The sequence below is a fragment of the Panicum virgatum genome, chromosome 5N (genome assembly GCF_016808335.1).
Source record: "Panicum virgatum strain AP13 chromosome 5N, P.virgatum_v5, whole genome shotgun sequence".
NCBI classification, from domain to species: Eukaryota; Viridiplantae; Streptophyta; class Magnoliopsida; order Poales; family Poaceae; genus Panicum; species Panicum virgatum.
Genome location: NC_053149.1, coordinates 5,018,331 through 5,038,971, shown reverse-complemented (window position 1 = coordinate 5,038,971; position 20,641 = coordinate 5,018,331). Strand labels below are relative to the sequence as shown.

Sequence of the window (20,641 nt, the reverse complement as noted above, 5' to 3'; positions counted from 1 at the left end):
ACATTAGGATGATTCGCTAGTTCACATACCCTCATGTATATCTTCCGATGTTCTAGCAGGTGTTCCTTTACATCTTGCGTTGTAATACCTCGAAATAATGTGAAATCTTTAAACTCAACTAATTTTGACAACACCATCTCTATCGTACCATCCGCTAATACATCCAACTTCTTACTGATTACAAGATGTGTCATGATCTCAAGTATTATACTAGATTTTTCTTCGGTCCATGAAAATCCTCCAAAATTGGAGGCAGCCATTGTCTTATGCTGCAATATTTAGAAACAAGTTTAATACTATATTTCACTATCCAAAATTTAATTCTATTTTAATTTATAATTAATTTAGAAACAAGTCTGTAATAAACTGAAATTTTACTACTGAAATGAAATTTTAATACTATAGCATTAATTAAATTAAATTGCTTTACAATATTAATGGATTCATACGTAACTTACCTGCAGATCATAAGTGCGGAATCCGGCAGAACTTCGCTGTTGCAACTCCCTTCCTTACACCACGTCTCTCCTTTTTCTCTTTATGGATGTTGTTTGCTGCAAATGCAGGTGTGGGGAGACCTCAGCTTTTATATTGGGGGGAGCCTGCCGCCTCCCTGCCGGACGGTCGGCCTGCCTGCCGCCCCTCCACGGGCGGTAGGGGCCTCCATGCGATAGAACTCAAATTTTAATTACATATAGGTCCCTACCGCCCGGCAGGGGCGGCAGGGGGCCGGCGGCAGGGGTATAGAACTGTAAATTGTGAAACCAAAAATATATTTCTGTAAAAAATATTTTTAAAAAAATATAAAAATAGAAAAAAGGCACAGTGGGACTCTCTCTGTTGCGGGCTTAGAGTACTCTAAGGGCATACCAAAATTACTGATCTATTGGGCCGTTACTTGGAAACCCATTGGCCCGTACACGAATTTTTTTTAATTTTTATATTATTTTTTTCCGATATATCAAAAATAAATGCCGATTTTTTTTTTGCAAAAATATCATCCTGCCGCCAGTTCATTCGGCGGAAGGTAAGTACCGCCGGATGAACCGGCGGCAAAGCGCACTGTTGAAAACATACTGCCGGCTCATCCGGCGAAAAGTTACTGTAGCGATTTTCACTAGCGCTGTAGCGACTTATCGCCAAATCAACCGGCGGTACTGTATAAATTCACTGTAGCACATTTTCAAAATATTATAACAAATTCATATGGATTCGGATGGAGATAAAATTTATACGAAAATTATAGACCTCGACGAGATCTACAACTTTGTAATTCAAACTTTTTTCATTTAGAATCATTCTGGTGTTTAAATAATCAACACAACATTTAGATCTAAAAAATCAGATCTAAACAAGCTGTGCTGCTCATCAGGAGTGCACCGGGAATCAGATCTAAACAACTTTGTAATTACAACAAGTCTAGGATTGTTTAGATGAAAAATTCCTGGTGCACTCCTGATGAGCAGCACGACTTGTTTAGATCTGATTTTTTAGATCTAAATGTTGCGTCGATTATTTAAACACCAGAATGATTCCAAATGAAAAAAGTTTGAATTACAAAATTGTAGATCTCGTCGAGGTCTATAATTTTCGTATAAATTTTATCACCATCCGAATCCATATGAATGTGTTATATTTTTTTGAAAATGTGCTACAGTGAATTTCTACAGTATCGCCGGTTGATTTGGCGATAAGTCGCTACAGTGCCAGTGAAAAATCGCTATAGTAACTTTTCGCCGGATGAACCGGCGGTATGTTTTCTACAGTGCAACTGCCGCCGGTTTATCCGGCAGTATCTTCATTCCGCCAGTTGAACTGGCGGCAGGATGATATTTTTGCAAAAAAAAAATTCGGCATATATTTTTGATAAATCGGAAAAAAATAATATAAAAATTAAAAAAAATCCCCGTACACCGACTCCGAAGAGAGTCCCGGCCCAGCACGCGTCTACGTGTATAGACAAGAAAAAGTTGGCGCTGATAAGGAGTGGAGGCGGCAAGCGAGGCCACCAGTGTTAAAAAATTTCCCCTGAAAAATTCGGCTTCTCCCTCTCTCGCGGGTCCTCGCTCGCCCCCTCCTCCCTATTTCGTCCGCGCGCCCGCGCATTCTCGCCGGAGCCTTCGGCGCCCTGCTGGCGGCGCTAGGGGTCCTTCCTAGGGTTAACATATCCGACTGCTAACCGGTAACCGCCGGCCTCCGGTTCCGGTATACCGGTCCGGTTTGACCGGTTACCAGTCGGAACCGGTGGAATTCAAATTTGAATTCAAACTTCGCCGTTCAACCGGTTCCGACCGGTATACCAGTCGGTTTGTCCGGTATACCGGCCGGTTTGGCTGGTAACCGGTCGGTTTGCCTGGTAACCGGTCAAATTCAATTTTTTTTCTTTTTTTGTTTAAATTCAAATGCCCGCAAAGTATACTAAATAAATATTTGTACAACATATTTTAGTCTAAATGAACCCTCCAACTATCTTTTGTACTACTTTTACATTGTATTTGTATACTTTTGTATGCACATTTTTTTTTAACTTCAAATCCCCGCAATCTACACTAAATAAACGAATTTTTAAGAAAATTTGACACCATTAGATTCGTCGCACCTTAAAGTATTTTTAGGAATTTTTTGAAATTTTTTCATTTTTTTAATTTAAATTTAAATTTGGATCGGTTTCCTACCGGACCAAACCGGAACCGATCCGGTTACCGACGGTTTGGTGAAGCCTGCTCCTTCCTCGGGGCTCGTCTCTGGTTGCCTCAGGAGTCAGGACCTCTTCTTGAGAAAGCCAGCTCTAAGCCCACTTCAGATTCGGACTCGTGTAACTCGTGCCCACCACGTGGCCGCTTGGCGCTCGCCCTCCCCGCCGGCGCGGTGCACCAACACCCGGTCCATGGTGGTGGCGTGGACCAGCGCCACTTGCAATCGCGACACCCCCCTCCACCCAGGACGCGATTGCTCCCCGTCCCCGGCCTCCTCGCCGGTTGCCGTTGCCGCCGCTCCTCTCCGGCTCAGAGGGGAAAGCCTCAGATGGCGGCGAACGCGGCAAAGAAGCAGAGGCCGGAAGAAGAGGCGGAGGAGGAGATGCACCTGGCGTTCCGAGGCGCCGCGAACGCGCTGTCCCAGGTGTACACGCATGCCGTCGCGCACCAGAAGGCGTCCTTCCTCGCAGCGCCGGGCCATGGTGCGTTCCCCTAACTGCTCGCTTCCCGAAGAACCCCCCTCCGATCGGTGGTCTGCGTCGCGCTGAGGCTGCGATCTTGGCGTGAGTTCTTGGGTCGGGTCGGGGTCAGATTACCTATGAATCACCGATACTTCAAAATGGATGCCGTACCCGTATCCGATATGGCCCGATACGGCGATACGCCCCGATACGGCCCGATACGGCCCGATACGCGTATCGGGAAGTATCGAAAAAGTATGATTTAAAAATAAAAGATTTAATTCCCGATACTCCGTCCGATACTTCCCGATACTCCGTCCGATACTTTTGGGCCAATAACACCTCATTTGAAAGAGCATCGGGAGCCCATCAACGTAGGCCCATCCAGGTTGAACTAATCATTTAGCTATATTTGGTTGAACTTGAACATTTACTACGTATGTTGGCTCTTTGGAAATGTAATATTTATTATCTATTTCGTTCTTACGAGTTATTTGGCAATTTACATTTTTAAAAATATATATACTTGCCGTATCGGCGTATCCTTATTTTTTGAAAATCGCCGTATCGCCGTATCGCCGTACCCGTACCCGTATCGGCGTATCGCGTATCGGTGATACTTAGCAGATTACGAGGAGGGTAGGTGGAGATGAGATCTTTGATCCAGTTCTTTAGAGTTGATGGCGGCGTATGACGGGGAATTGGTTGATTTTGCTGAATTTTAGCAGAGAATTCGATATTGGATACTGGAATGTGGGCGAAACATCCCGGTTTGTTGTCAGGTTTACATGCTGCAGTTAGTTATCAACACAATGTTCTGCTAGTCTGCAAAGCAGATGGGTTTATAGCGCGATAGTTTTGGAGAGTGTTGAGTTCCGAATTATGAGTATGTTGCTCTCAGCAATTTTTCTGCGGTGTCTGCACAATTAAGAGTCATCAATTTGGTTGGCCAGAGTAGGTGTCAATCTTTTGAATGTTGCTGGCAGTGTCGGGAGAATGATATAAATTTATGTAACATTTTGCGCTTTGGGTTTTGAAATTGGTTAGAAGACATGGTAATCAAGATATCATTGTCGGCTGCTTGCCTTGGAAAAAAAAAAGGCTTGCAGTGTTCTACCAATGCCTCTATCTGAGACTTTTGATTGTTGCGAAGTCATGTAAATTGATGGAAGTTGTCCATTTGTATTCTTCAAGGTAACCGCAGCTATCTTCGACTGATCAATTCTCGTCATGGAACTTTGACAGGAAAATATCTACCAGTGGTTGTCCAGTCAGCATGAAGAAGCTACAGAGGTGCCTGTTGCAGCTGTACTTACATTCTTACAGGTTATATGAACAACTTGTCTCTGCCAATTTTCCTAACACCTATGTTCCTTATCGACACATTATGCGGAGTACTATGTGTTGAGAGACTGATTTGTTGTCACAGTTTTTCCCTTTAGGTTCATGATCTGATGCTAGGAACATAAGTAACAGTTGAACTTGGTGGAGCTGTGATGTGTGCATCGCATAGGAGGACATTACTAGCCAAGAATATAATCTGTGGCTCTAGTAAGCCCGAACAATATAATCTTACAATAAATGTGACTTCCATAGAAATGATTATAGCACATCTTCTACAATAGGGCTTGCTCGGATTTTGTTGTGCCTAGTTAAGCTCCACAAGAGCTACTGAGAGTAAACTATGAAACTGTTGCAAAATAATGTTACAACTATATGTAAGCTTAATGCTGACTAACATTGAGGCTCATATATATCCATACAGCAGAAAGCTATTATCTCTCAAGTGAAATTTTAAAGCCGTTGCCTGTCGGCAGTGAAACTGACTCTGCCTGGAGACCCCATGAACAGATAGAATTGTTTCCTTTCTGTTGTTGTTGGTGCTGCTTTGGTGGTATCCATATGCCCCAAGTCCTTGATGCTTTCGCTTCTTTCCACAGAATGAGATTGAGCACCGCACAGAGGAATCCCTAGCATCTCCACAGCATGCAGGCCCACAGCCAGCATATAATGCTGCTGCAAATGTTCACTGCCATCCCTTCTCATTTGGAACATTGCTGCTGCACTTGACTCTCATATGGATGAAACTGACCAGACAAGAAACGCAGGCATCTCGAATGCTCTTCCCTGCCCTTTACAGCAAAATTTCCACCCGAATCATTTGAGTCAGCCTTCAGGGTATGGTCCCATGAACTCATTGCCGAACGTAAAAGGGCCACGGAACAACCACTCATCACAAAATCAGGACTCCGTGCGTTACAATTTGTGAGACCGCTGTGGATATGAATTATGATGGTCATTGAAGGTGAGAACCATGTGAAGATTTGATAGTTCTTTATCTCGGTCCATTCAAGTATTCAAGATTTGGTCTTCACTGGCTGGAGCCTTTGAAGTCTAATATTTGTTGGCTGAGGGAGCCCATCGATTTGTGATGATGGGTTTGTCATCTATGACTTGTTTGCCACCAGCGATGTGTCTTTGGGCAAAGCTCCTGGGAAATAGAATTACAAAATTGTAGACATTATCAACCCTTCCTGACAGAATGTACATGGCACAAGTCCTTTTTAAGGACTAATATGTTGATTGCCAGATTGGAAGCAGCTTACTGGTTGGTTACTGCCGCCTTCAGTACAAGTTCTGATTATGAGTAGTTCGGGCGGTGGTTTGTTCTCTGTGAATTTTCTTGCTGCATTCTGTAAAGTTGCATTTGTGCACTAGCATTGTTTCATTATTTTTTTTCAACTTCATGGATTTTCACCCGGAAGTCTTGTACCTTTTGTATATTCGAAAGGCACACGGAAGTGTTGAAATGCAACATATTTAACCAGACAAATCAAATGAGGATTCTTGAGAACTCCGTCAGAGAAGGTAATTCTTCTTTGAATGTTTTTTTAGTGGGTCAGAGAAGGTAATTCCATGATACACAGTTAAGACAATAATTCTGATTATAACAACAGCAAGGACGGAAGCATCAAGATCTCAATCTTTTCATACCGTGAGGATTTTTTTTGTAATATGAAAGGTATGAGCGCCACAGTCTGTTGCGTCGGTTTTGCGTTAATTTAGCAGATGAACCAGTGGTGCAGACGCATGCGAACTGCTACCAGTGAATCAGAACGGGCAGAAACAAAAACGCAGATGACACCTGCTTGCTAATGTGCAGATTCAATCGGAAGCTGCGTGGACATATAATCATGAGCGTGTTCTTGCTCATGTCTATAGCAGTAAAACGAGAGGTAAAGATATGTTCTTCTCCAGTAACCAGATTGAACGACGTTACAGGCTTACATTACATGCATAGTACAAGTTACGTACAACACAAGCAGTTGCATATGCTTGAACATCTAACATCAGATTGAAAGCAAATGGCACCTTGGGAGCAAAGCCCCGTATATGCTTTGGAAACAACACCTAGTATCAGTATAAATCGCATCATGAACAAGCCAGCAAGTCATCCCTGATGGAGAGATTAGCATCCTACTCGCTGACCCTGCAGCGACTGCCTGCACTGGCTGCCGACGTCAGTCCCAGGGAATGGCCTTGTCTTGTCAGCAAGGGAGGGGGCAGCTGAGCTCCTTAGCCGCTGCACTGAGGAAGGCAAGCGTCAGCCCAGTGGCGCGGCGGCTGTGAGCTTCCCACTCTATGCACCTCTGCACGTCCGCCTGCCAGTTGATGGATGCTGCCAGGCACCGGTAGGACGAGCTCTGGATACCATTCCGTTGTTGTTCCCCTTGGATGATCTTGCTGGGGGTAATGGATCCGTTGTTCAAGATGTCGCGGAGGACAGACATGCTGAGTGCTCGCACATGTGCACTTGGGTGAGAAAGGCAGCGGATTGTGGGTGATAGACGGCACTGCAAATCATATTCAGTTAGCATGCTATGCTGTGAAGGATGCATGAATCATGACTGTTATCCTAATGATTGGGAAGGAGATCAGAGAAGAGGGCATGCCTTCAGTAGATTAGAGAGGCCATCAGCAACTGATAAACCTGAATCTCCCCATTCAATGATGAGATGGACTGCTCGAGCGGTTACTTCCAGAAGCTGCATGTATTCATCGGAAGAACGATAGTCAGCAGGCATATGGAAAATGTAAGTCGATTGGTGTTTAATGACAGCAGAACAGAACAGGAGATTTTGTTAATAGGATTCTCCAGTGAAGAAATCTGATGACTGAAAGAGATGTCACCTCAAGTTGTGGCAAAGTACAAGCTTCACCGTCAACAAGCATTCCATCAGTAGCACGAAGTAGAAGGTCTGAAGCACTAGCAAGAATCACCAATGCTTCTGGGCTGTCATGGTTCCTCATAAGCTCAGCTATAAGCTTCACTATTCGCTGGTTGACTCTCCACATCTTCTGACCTTGCTCGTCATCTCTAGCAATCCAAGGCTGAAAGTCCTTCTCGGCCTGCAAAACAAATATGCGTCAAGAAAGATAACAGAGGATACGGTACATATTCATGCAGGCGTCATGGTAAAGAAAATGCCTGTTTTGAAATATATTAATTGAGAAAAAAGAAAACCCAAGTTTTGAACAAAATTTAGTTTTGATCAAACATGCGAATACAGCAATATCTTGACCTGGAGAACAATAGCAGTTGATGCCTTGGTTGGTGAGGCTGAAACGACATCACAAAGCGCATCTACAACCTACACATTAGAAACGAGGATTGTCATTCATCCACAATGCTAAGAACAATATAGATAAATTCAGACCGCTATTTACTTATTTAGCTATGTTTATAACTTATAAGCACACATACATACCTTTCTCCATCCTTGGTGAGCTGACGTACTTTCTGCAGACATCTGCATTTCAGGAGAAGCTATGAGCTTCTGCCAGAGCAGTGAGACAACAGAGAAGCACAGTTCTTGTTTCTCTGACAATACAGATCTTAGGAGAGTTTGAGAACCTCCGTAACCCCCATTCCGATCCATGGTAAGGAAGTTTGCCAAATCAGATGCTTCCACTTGTAAGCTTGCAATGGCTTTCCCAGATGTACTTGCAACATCTCCATTTAGTAGAACCTCCTCTGCACATTTCAAGAGTGGTCTTGAGAAACCACTTTTCTTATGTGAGGTTAAACCATTCTTGTTCTCCATCTTGCCACTATCCGAGGAGCTGATATTGTTTTCCTCAGAGTGCTGTTGATTACCCCTCTTAACTGGTGTAAGGGTCAGGTGAGCTTCAAGAGGCTCAGCTTTGTTCACAATGGAGGACACTGTTTTACCATGCAAATCAATCAAATGGTAAAGGGACGATGCCCTGGTAGAAATCTCAGTATCCCACTTGCATCGCATCAGTGCAGAGAGTGCATTTAGGCAAGGCCTGGATCTACGAAATAACTCAGAAACATGAGCAGCAACCATAGCTGCTGCAACTATTTCATTTGAGCTATAGCTCCACGAGGTGCCAACTGATGATGGCTTCAGGGAGAAAAGAGCTTCCAAGATGCCAAGTATTCTGCGAGTATGAAGAATTGCTGAGTTGATGCTATTTTGTAGCTCGGTATTGATCCCATTGGTTTTTCCAGGTACGATAATCTTCATGGAATCCTTTATATTTGAATTTGAACCGTTCTTAGAAATGAAAGGGAACAGCTGAAGCTCACAAGACAAGGCACAAACTGCAGCTAAAACATATGAATCAAATGTAGCAACAGGTCCCTGTCTCTTCTTACATCTGTTTCTTCCATTTGTTAATCTTGAATTCTCAGTGACTTCCTCAGAAGAATGGTTATCACTACCAGTTGGTCTTTTGCTGCCCCCTGGTAAAGCTTGATGACTGACACACACAGTTAACACCACAAATAGTAACCGGGAGGCAAGATCCATTGAGGCACAGGATTCAACGAAAAGTGAATGTATCATTGTGCGGAGTTCAGCGACAGCAAGGTTCTTAGATTGACTTCTTGGTTTTCTGGATTGTTCTGAGGTTTCGGAAGGAAAAGTTCTCCTGAGTATAGCTTCAACTGTTGCCACAAATATCCTCATCAAGCATGCTTCAGATGGACTTCCACGAGGTAAGTACTCAAATACTTTTAATAATGGCAAGTACAGGCTCCATGACAGTGTAGGTGGTTGAAGCGGGGCAGCTACGACAATTTCAGGTAAATCAACTGCTGATGAACTTAGAGGCAGCAAACCATAGGCAGCTTCCCAGATGGTACATATTCTCCACTCGACATCAGGGCCATGAGCACACAACAAGGATGCAATGCCTTGTGCAGTGGCATCGATAGTGGCTTCAGAAGCAGGAACCTCCAACTTCGAGTAGTTGAAGGCCCAGGCAGGAAAATTACCAATGCAAACAAAAAGGCAGCAACAAGTCAGGGAAGCTAATTTCCAGCTATTGGTTGTGATAACATCATTGTAAATTTGTAACTGAATATTGTAAAGTGATATATCAAAGAATATTGGTCAAAGGGCATCCTAGATCACAAAATATGTTTTTAGGGAACTGATGAAACATATCATATCAGTGCGGGCATATAAATGTTAAAGTTTTCCATTTGAGGTACACATGAACCAAGTATAGAAGGTTTTTGTAAATTAACAATGTTTTGGCTGATCAAGTACCCTAAATAACCGTATATGAGGGTGTCCTCTGTCTTGATTAGCTGTGCTGTCACTTGACAAGCTTTTTAGCATCCACAGTATCATCGTACTACTAGATTTTGAGAAAGCTGACAAATGGAAAAATGAGTTCATAAATGTGAAATACGTGGGTGCAGAATTTACTGCATACCTGCCTCTTATAAGATGATACATAGCCGCCCAGTGGTTCATGATGTACTTCAACTCCTTCGGCATGTCTCAGTGGTGGAAAAAGTAGTGTTGGTTGGGAAAGTATGCGGAAAAGCAAAGCAGCAGCAGTATCGGCAGCAATACCAGCTCTCATTGACATTGCAGTTCCAATCGCTCGCAAGAAATGCAGATGCATCCAATTCTTTGGAAGCTAAGAAAAACAAATTGCCACAGTTAATGAAGATTTAAACCAAAAAATGATGGTTGGTCATTTTTCTATCATGAGGCAACTTGATAATTCTGCACTCAAAAGATAACCTATTAAATATGCCATACCCGCATGCCAGTAGCATAATCTTCTGCTGCTCTAAGTAGTTCAACTAGTTGCACCGCTGCATCCAGTGCATCTGGAGCCCATGACGGAGGTGCTTCGAGAAGACCAAAAAGCAGCCTCTGTGTAGCACTTGGAGTAGCAATTGCATAGTATCTGACAGGAAAATAACCCATCAATAAATTGTCTGGGAAGTGGATTAAGCACAATAGTGGTTTGGAGCCTGCCTATGGAACAAACGAGCATAGGGTTCGAGAGGGGGCAGGCCAGCCACCAAATGCTCATCCAATGGTGTTGTCGGTGGAGGCAGCAGAAGTGCAGGAACAGCTGCTGCGGTTAAATTTGCTGTCTCATAACGAGCTACCTCCTCATCACAGACACTTAATATAACACCAGCTCCATTTGCAACAGCCCATCTGGGGGTGGATGGCATAAGTTGCGGGTGCTTCCCAGATCCTCGGCTGCAAGCTAAATAAACCCGAACACATGTTACTCTAGCTTTTTTGCATACATAACAAACACTAGCATCACTTGTAAGAAAAAAATGTGCTCCACATTCTAGAGTAAGGAAAGTATGCCCACGTGATTTGTTAGCAAAGCACAGAATCAGGAACATGTTGTCACTTAAAGTTCCAAACATATAAAAGGATCAGGGTTATGATAAGGCGTCGATCTTGTAAAAAATATTTCTCAGATAAACAAGAAAGAGAAGAAAAAAAAAGTAACGTCTTTCTTTGAATCTATTGATTGTTGATCTGTCTATAGTTTATCCTTGTGAGATTTCAGAATACAAAAGTTGTGCCGCAGAATTTCAGAAACCAAATTTCCAGTTAGATCACAGTAGGGGTACCCCTACTGTTTTCGCTCAAAAAAAATCGTCAGATATGGTATATCCACATAAATGACAATGATAAGGCAATAACTACTATAATACTCCAAATCCGCAACTCAAAGATAGAATACTTGGTTATTGGTTTTACTAACCAGTTGTTGGAGGCTTCAATTCTCCACCAGCAGCATATTTTCCCATTACACCACCACACCTGAATTGAAATGAAATGGAGAGATTAGCCTCAACTACAAAGTAGACATGTAATATAGCAAATTCTTAATTTTCAGCAGCAAATACATATATTCCAACAAGCTTAAAAGCATTTTGCAGTAGAGAACTAAAAGTCCCAATCCCATCATTGTATCTATATATACATCACGGTCACCATTTATTTCAGAAGTTTGTGTCTTGCATAGTTCTGGTTTTTCTTTGTTTCCTCTTTTGCATTGTACAAATATATTTCTAATAAATATAACATAATCAGGATTGCATTCTCCAAGGAAGTTCAGCAAACAGAAAATGTCCAATATAAATATTATTACTCACCATCTAAAGTAGTCGCTTCTAATTCCCAAGGGTGCAGCGAGCAATATGTCAGTGATCCATGGAGTTAGTGGCCTCAATGGCTTCCGATCAGGTTCATTTCCTAGGGAATCATCAGATTTCTTATCCGTGGAATCACTGGACGTTGCCTGATCGGATGTGCTGCTACATTCAGCTTCACAACGTTGGCGCTCAACTTTGAATATTGGCCTATTGTAATGAGTCAAGACTCTAAGAATTTCGCCACATGCCAAGGCCCACTGCTCTGAGTACTCTTTCTGCAGTGAAAATAATGTTAATGAGACAGTATAAAAGTAAAAGTCAAATGCACTTGAACCTATCAGGATAGTAAGGGCCAGACCTCAGAAGTATGGCTAAACAAAGAGATGAAGGAGCTGAATGGGGGACCATGTCTATCATAGCACAGTGTCCCATCTATGATACGTGAAAGAACTGGATGTACAACTGCATGACCATGCTCGGGATGATGAAGAACAAAAGTTGCTGTACAAATGTAAGGAAAAATAATATGTCAGACACTTTGTTGAATTTTTCATGTTCAGTGACATTTTGTATCAGAACTCAGAAGTTTGTATTACCCAACACTTCATCTACCAAGCGTTTTTCTTTCCATGGGTAGCAACTTTGAATGAGCTGCATAAAAGCAAAAGGGAAAGATACACAAGTTAAACACATTTGGCATATATTTGCCACAACATATACTAAGTTAGTGTACAAGATGTGGTACCTGTGCTACATCTTCAGGGAATTGCTCGCTGTCAGCTGTAAACTGGCCAAAGTACTCAACATAGGCCAAAATTTGTGCCTTCAAAAAAGAATCGTGGCCAAAGATGTTTGCAATCTACATTAGGTACCTTGAAAGTTATATCATAGATAACAAGAATGAACTATAGCAAACAAAAGATACCTGCTTCTGTTGCACATCCTGGGGTGGAGGCCAGAACAGTGATGTGAACTGGAGCCCATCGATCCACTTCTCATTTGAAGCTGACATACTTGGTACTTTGGTAGCTCAAGAGCCTGCCCAAGAAACTAGAAAGGCTCTCAAAGGGAAGGAAAGAAACTACAGAAACTGCTCCAGTGAGAAATAAGAGCACCTGTAATCAACACCGCGTTGAAGTTTTCAGTCAGTTCATCCATCTATGCCACCAAGGTCCTACTCTTAGTAATGCTACTTGCCTCGAAACCAAGAAACTTTCAGTATCAGTAGGACACAAGTTCGTCTAAGAGTACTGTTAACTTCTTCAATCAACCCCCACAGAGGGGGGGGTCTGCATCCCCCAACGTGAACAAGTATCATATCAACCAATCCCAAACATAGTTGCTTCGAAATCTCTGCATTAGAAAAAAAATAAAAAAGGGAAATGGTCAATATTAATAAAAGGTGCTTAATATTGAAGCAACTAGATGAAAAAACACATGAACTGATAAAAGAACGAAGGAGCTAACAAAGCAAATGTCTAGAAATGCTAATATAACCTTTCTTATTATTGAATACAAATAAAAACATGAGCAAACAAAATTCTTACCAAGATAAAGGATTAGAAATCCTCACCAAGTCTTTTTAAAGGTAATATACATGATACAAACAGGAAAATGAGTTCATTTAAATGTACTTTATCTCTTTTTTCACATGAAACTAACTTGTATATTTGGTGCCCACAAAGTGCAGGGGGCCACGAGTGGAAGGTGGAAACTGAATTTGAGTAGTAGCAACACTGATAATTTGTTCTTCATTCTTGACATTCATATCTACTAAGGCCCTGTTTGGGGGCGCGGGTGACAAACGCGCGACTGAGATAAGCTAACGCGGCTCGCGGCCCGCTTCTCTCGATTCTCACCAGCGCAGTACAAATCCCGCTTAAACGGTGGGCGGGCGGCCGGGAAACGGGCGTCCAACGCGCGGCGTTTGGCGGGCTTATTCCGCGTTTTTTGCGGATAAGCCACGCGAACGCGGCCCCACACACGCCCTAAAGTAAAGAATGATTAGATATTTAGATCCATTTAATCTAAATAGCAAATAGACTGTAAAATGTTACATTTCAAATTTTCAATTAAGTTGAACCGCAGGTCCGCAGCAAACCCTCTAGCATATCAAGTTATCAATCTCTCATCTGCCACATCCTTTGAGTAACTGAGTATGAGATCAATTATGTGTTAAGATAAACAGGTACAAAGTTTCAGAAAGATGACTCCACAGAAATATCAATTTGATATTTTGTAATTCTAAAATTCTATGTGGCTGTGATTCCAAAAGGGCGATGGCAATTTCCCCTTACTAGGGCAAGATGAGTTAGTATTCAGTAAACCATTTTCAAACAGCAATTACCATCCTGACTGACATTTCAGCACTGCAATAAAAAAAAGGATGCTTAAACTACAATTCTGGATCACATAAATGAAAAACAATTTGGTAAACATGTTTTTTAAAGAAATTGAAGGTGGATTGGAAATCGACAATTCACACCTCAGAAAGTTCATGCAGGTACCTCCGTGCCTGCATCTAGAAATTTGTCCATGAAGGCCCTGGAATTTTTAAAACCCAACTTATCACCTAAGTCCCTGTTTAACAATCTAGAGGAATAGGGTGGCGATTTGGATTTCAAAGATACTTATTTTTCATTTTGGATACAATCTAGAGAACAGATTAACCGAAGGAGATAAATTAAATAAAAGGATTGAAAATTGGAATTATCTCCGCGCTAATAACTTTCACAACAGTAGTAATTACCAATTCTGCATACTTTTTTTTTCGGAACACAGTTTTACACGCTAGGCACATCTCAAGCCTACACTATTGTCAATCAACGAGCTAAGGCGCTATAGTAAGTAATAGCCAAAATAAAACCTCCGAAAAACGTAGTAAAGTGCACCCCCCACGCGTCGATCCGCCGAGTACGGTAACAAAAATCAGCTCAATCTCGCCGCCAAAATTTAAACTCTTCGTCGACTAATCCTCAGCGTCTCTAACAAATCTAACAGCGGAGCCCCTCCTAAACCACCTTCACAAAAAATTATGCACAAATCCTCCCACCTATTCCTACCAGTAACCGCGAAAAGATAGCCGTAAATCAACGGGCAAAACCTCAGTAAATACAGCGCAGAGCCGCAGAAGGCACGAAACCTGCCGAGAAAAATCCAGAAAAAAACAGGAGCATTACCTCGACGGGGCGCACTCTAATCCGAGGCTCTCCACGGCGAGCGGGCGGCGTCCGCGGGTGGATTTCGCGGCGAGCGGCGGGTGAGGCGGAGGGGAGGAGAGAGAAACGGCGAGGAGCGAGGAGAGGCGAGAAAAAGATTTTTTCGCGATGCGAGGGTGGTGGTGGTGCGGCCGCGTTATTTCACCCGCGCGGCACAAGTGGAGGCCCACGCGGAGCGCCAGGGTCAGAGACAGGTGGACACCGAGGCTTCCGGGCCCCACGCGTCGGTGGGATTCGCGCGGGTGTGTGTGGCCCGGGTGGTGGGGACGGAGATAGGCCTTGTTTAATTGTTTTCTAGAATGGGCCGTTAATTATGGTGTCAAATAAAGTCAGTTTACAAAATCAACATCAGAATCTCCGCGCTAGGAACTCTGAAGAATCTAATGAGACTTTGGACCGTGCAATTAGAGAGCAGTTACTGTAGTATCACTGTAGGCAATCATCGATTAATTACTGTTATTAGATTCGTCGCGAAAAGTTACACTCATCCTTGAAAAAATTTTACAAATAAATTTCATTTAGACCACCATATATGTAAGATTCTCTCCTAAAAAACATATGTGTTAGGAAGGACAGCGCCATACTTATTCGGGAACGCGGGCTGCGGCTGTGGGCTGGGAAAGGAGATCGCCTCCTGGCGCTGCTGACATGGCCTTGATATTTTCGGGGGCGGCATGGCATGGATGCATGGTGCCATGGGCCCATGGCATGCGTCATCGCATGGCCATCCAAATTGCGGTTTGCACCTCCATGTATGAGGAAATTGTGAACGGTCCCTGCGTTTGGTGCTTCGCGACCTGCTTTTTCAGTGGTCGAATTGAACCGGATGATTGAATTTTTTGATTAGGTGGTGGTGAAGAATTGCAACGTAATGGTAGGAATCTGTCTGTGTCCTGCACGTGGACTCGCGTACTAATAAGTTGTTTCCCGATTTTCGAGGCAAATGTTTGGTGGTAGTAATTTGAAAGTTGTATGTATGGGATACTATGTTTTACCAATGATTAAATAGAGAGCATGCGTCTTGAATTTGGAAATAATAATTTCTCCTTATAAAAAGGTTAACACATCCTCTCCAAAACATCTAGCCAAGCCAGCCTCAATGAAAGTTTCATGTAGAGTTTCATGTCATAAAATGTCACATCATCAATATTGCTGACATGACAAAGAGAGAGAATGATAGAGTTTTATAGGATGAGAGGAGTTTTGTCCCCACAAAACTCATATTGCATGGTTACCTAGTTTTCAGTTTCAATAACTGTGACATAAATCTATGCACCGAGACTGGTCTTATGCTTTTTATTGTAAACAAAAGTTGATTCATCCTCCTATGTGGCTTTAATGAAAAAGATGGTACCTAAAAAATTTGCATTTAAATCACGAAGGTGAAAAATGACACGTATACTAGAGTCCTTGTTCTCCGAACAAATCAACATCATTGTATTCAGTTTTACTTTAAAAAAAAGCTTTTCTTATATATTGGTGCTACCAGTATTATCTAGACGCCGGATCGAGTTATCATGCTGTGCGCGGGTGCTGCATACGAGAAAGTGAGACCACAACTAGACTTGCCCGGTGTAGATGTATTTTGCGTGTGTTTCGAAGGGCAAACCAGCAAAAGAGGAAAAAAATACATCATCGGAAATATTATTACTAATGACAAGACAACGTGAGGATGGACTTGTTAGGCCGTCGGCCCACCATTCAACGGCTAAGACAAGAAGCGTGGTTTGACAATGGACGTCCTCTTTGCTTTATCCGGTGAGAAAATGCCGGGTGACATCAGGGGGCGGCAAGCTGGAAAGATTTGTAGACGGCGAGTGGTGATAATTGGACGGTGGTGCGATGAGGCCATTACAGCTTTTTAAATATTCGTCCACTATCATGGTGGGCCCTACCTTGTCTAATTGCGCTTAGATCTCTGATTAGCTTCCCCTCGGAGGTTTAACAAAGGCATGAGCTGGTTGTTTGTATGTATGTGTTCTTGCTTTTTGAGGGTGCGTATATGGTGGTTAGTACACTGCTGTAGGAGAAAATGCAATGGGCTGGTGGATGGATGGACATGGACCTATCTATCAATGGAAATGATGCGTATATTTGTTTCACTTGCAATCATAGGAGCAAAAAAAGCTAAACCTAACAGGTGAATTAGCTCTGACATTACACCATCAAGAACAACAGTGAGGGAAATGCTACTTCGCTTTTTCAGCTATTGAACACAAAGAATCATGTGCACATATAGTACTGTGATCCCCAATTGATGATTTATATCTCAACCAATCTGCTTAATGTGATGACAAATGGCAAGAGAAAATCCGCGTCTATTTAGTTTTGAGCCTAATAATAAACATGGGACCAAAAAATATATTCCAAAAACATAACTGTCGTTATATTCCCACATTTTTTGTGTAGATGCATGGCTTGGATTTTACATGCACTACATGGAACGTGCTTGAGCAACTGCTTAAGCATGAATTCACCTAGTAATACAAATTTCCGGAAACTAGGGATTGGGACTTTGGACAATTGGACTGACTAGTGACTGGCACATGCCAAAAGCATGCATGCTAGTACTATACCAAGCTGAACAAAGGGACATTTTATCATCAACAAGATACCAGAATCCATCATGTTGTTTTCCACTACAAAACCACGTACACGACACTAGTAAGGATATCCGACGGCGACGGCGATATAAAAAAGAAAGAAAGAAAAGAGGATATTGCACCAACGGAGTTAGGTAACGTGGTAAGACTCTGCTCCATTACGCTCTCGGAAGAATCAGAGGTCAAATATCCCAAGGCACCTTCTCCGAAGTGTCTAGAACCATCTTTACATTGTGACTCGTAACTCCATTGGCGTCCGCTTCCCCGCGTGGACTCCGTCGCCGCGCTGCGAGCTGCCACTGTCTCCGGATTCGTCCGATCAGGAATGGACGGCCGTGGAGGTGCCCACGCCTCCCAGTTGACCCATGGCGGGCGGTCAAGCCGGACCCGCCGACGGGGTACGTGTCGAGTAAGTGACGGCCCAGCTGGGCGCTGTCACGGCGTGGCCCCCACCAGTGTGCGAATCTTGGTCAGCAGAGGTGAAAGCTGATGGCAATCTTTGAGCTTGGCCAGCTGGAACCATTTCTTTCGAAGAAATGGAGCCAGGCCCTGTTTGGAAGTTTGGATCCAAATTTTCGGATCAAGAAATCTCGCATGCATGATATATTAAATAAAGTGTATTTACGAAATTTTTTTATAGATGAGTGTAATTTGACGCGACGAATCTAATAAACCTAATTAAACCATGATTTACTACATTGATGCAACAGTAACCTTCGGCTAATCGTGAATTAATATATTTCGTTAGAATCGTCTCGTAAAATAGTCTTAGGATTATGCAATTAATTTTATGATTAGATTTTATTTAGTACTTCAAATGACAAAATTCTTTGATCTAAAATCTAGATCCCAATATTTCACCGCCCGCTTGGAGTACTTCGCGGGAGAGATGGAACGACGCTCACGTGAAGCGATCCGTGCGCCAAATCGCGTTCCGGCCGGCTCCCGATGCCGCCGCCGCGGTGCCTGGTGCAGTGAGGTGAGGTCGACGGCCGCCGTGCATGTGAGGTCGAGAGCGGATCGGCAGCGCCCAGGCTGGGTCCCGTCGCGCGGCGTGCCGGACCAAAACCGTACTGTCACACCAGACACGCACACGCTCGGTCGCAGAAAAGCTCGCCCCTCCCTTTCGCGGCCGACGGCGACGGCCCCGCCCATCCCGGGAAACGCACGCCGCTGTCCTGGGCGCCTGGGCGGCCACACCCCGACCGCGCCAAGAAACGGCCGGATCCTGTGGGCGGGGGCGCCGCAATGTGTCCGCACCCGCGGCTGGCCACACTCCGCCGCCGCGATCGGCTGATCCAAAGCCCACGGCCGGCGGTGGTCACCGGCGCGTTGCGCGGTGGCGCGGGCCTGGAACTCGGCCGGCGGTTGCGGGCTTTTGCCGGCGAGTCGGCGACGTCAAGCGAGCAGTGCTGGAAGCGGAAGCGGAAGCGGCTTTGGCAAGCAAAATGTATAGTACTCCCTCAATTTCAAAGTATAAGTCATTTCAAGAATTTTGGTGAGTCAAAAATTTTCAAATTTGATCAAATTTATATAATAAAATAATAACATTTATGATACAAATTAAGTATCATTAGATTCTTTGTTAGCTATATTTTCATAGTATACCTATTTGATGTCATAAATCTTTGTGTTTCTCTCTATAAGTTTGGTCAAACTTTGAGATAGTTGATTTTCCAAAATTTTTAGAATGACTTATAATTTGGATCGGAGGAAGTAGTAGCTACAGCTAGCCAGCTAGCCAGGCAACTAGGGTTTTGTTCGGTTTGAGTTCTAGGATTCCTAGAACGAGGTTTGACTGTCTATTAGGGATGTCAAACAAAGATAGTTTACAAAAACAAATTTTAGAACTCCTGCGCTTGGAATTCTGACAAATCTAATGAGGTCTTTGATCTCGTGATTAAAGAATGGTCACGGTAGCCAATCATCAATTAATTACTATTATTAAATTTGTTGCAAAAAATTACACTCATTCTTAAATTTTTTTTACAAATTTACTCCACACATGCAAGGCGTGTGTTCTAGGAACTCTAGAACAAACCAAACTCTAGGCTGGTGGGCGCGGCGGCCAATGGGAGCGAAGGTAAGGATATGTCAGCGGCCGGGTCCTCGTGGGAATGCTGCCGTCTCGGACCCACGCGCCAGGGTCCCGGAATGCTGCTGGGTCTGCCTGGTGTGGTGGAATGGGCATGGCATTGCATGGCACGGCGGGCCGACTGGCCGCATGCGCACGGGAGAGAGGGGTGGGGCCCGCGTGCGGTCCACGAGGAGATTGGTGGACCTGTCACGCACGGGGGTCGGTGGAGGCGGCTTGGAGGGTGTTCCGTGTCCACGAGCACGGGGTAACATTTTGTCACGCTGCCCCTCGTATTCGTGTATTTTCCTTTTGAAATGAAACTTGAAAGCCGGATTAATTTCCAGCAAAGGCCTTTCGATAAGTTTTTTATATGCTACACTAGGCTCGTTTTTTCCTGATAAAAATAGGTGGAAAAGAAGAGGAGATCGGCAGACAAATGGGCAGACAAAGTAAAGTACAGGTTCTGTACTTGCCATTTCTCTAAGTAGCCATGAGGGCCATCCCTGGTAAGAAATAAAAACATGGTCTGCATTTTTTGGTGACCGTGTAACTATCTCGTCTATGAGAAAGGGCACTAAATCAGTGCAGGTGGCTTTCAAAGAGTTGACAGCGTCCAAGTGATGATCATTCTAATGTGCATAACGTATACTGTTATGCAATGCAAAACAACATAAACATATGCAATGTATCAGATGCCTTTATACTACCAAAAGAAAAAAAAGGCAAACTGAATATGCTTGATTGATTTCATACAGCGAAAACCGAGGGCACCCCCCTCCAGACACAAATAACAATGTTTCGCAAAAAAAAAAGACACAATATATTTAGTGCTTTAACGCAACTTTAGCATCAATAAGATCTTCAAAACACAACTCTAACCCCGACCTTTTGTTAGAAACCAATAATTTTACAACACTGCGATATTTGCGTAGCAAAAAAAAAAAGGTTGTTGTCCCTTGGTCTCAGTGGAGATGTTACCAATTGATGAGTTTAGTATTAGTTGACTTATCTTTTTTTGTTTGGAGTGACTTGAAGGAGAGGGCTCTCCTCATAACGTTGGGTCAAAAGTCCCCCATCTCCCATCTCCCCTGCCTCCCTGTGACCCTGCTCTTTCTCGTCTAGAGATAA

The 20,641-nt window shown here is 43.4% G+C and overlaps 1 protein-coding gene and 1 pseudogene across 2 annotated transcripts; one reads left to right on the top strand and one right to left on the bottom strand.

The window, feature by feature from the left end:
- The first annotated feature begins 2,788 nt into the window (after positions 1 to 2,788).
- LOC120671859 lies at positions 2,789 to 5,991 on the top strand (annotated as a pseudogene).
- A 347-nt stretch (positions 5,992 to 6,338) lies between these two features.
- Positions 6,339 to 14,980, bottom strand: LOC120672843 (protein GIGANTEA-like). 2 transcript variants are annotated; one of them, XM_039953451.1, is made up of 16 exons: positions 14,795 to 14,980; positions 12,731 to 12,968; positions 12,541 to 12,653; positions 12,361 to 12,438; positions 12,212 to 12,266; positions 11,974 to 12,116; positions 11,616 to 11,890; positions 11,222 to 11,280; positions 10,465 to 10,705; positions 10,243 to 10,393; positions 9,908 to 10,117; positions 7,927 to 9,426; positions 7,741 to 7,809; positions 7,349 to 7,567; positions 7,111 to 7,203; positions 6,339 to 7,011 (listed from the first exon to the last, which is right to left on the bottom strand). In XM_039953451.1, the coding sequence occupies exons 3-16, from the start codon at positions 12,625 to 12,627 to the stop codon at positions 6,706 to 6,708; spliced, it is 3,486 nt and encodes a 1,161-aa protein (XP_039809385.1). In that variant the 5' UTR covers positions 12,628 to 12,653; positions 12,731 to 12,968; positions 14,795 to 14,980; the 3' UTR covers positions 6,339 to 6,705. The 2 variants fall into 2 exon arrangements, with proteins under 2 accessions (XP_039809385.1, XP_039809386.1); XM_039953452.1 differs by having other exon boundaries at positions 12,541 to 12,730; positions 12,813 to 12,968; positions 14,795 to 14,958.
- Between the last annotated feature and the right edge of the window lie 5,661 nt (positions 14,981 to 20,641).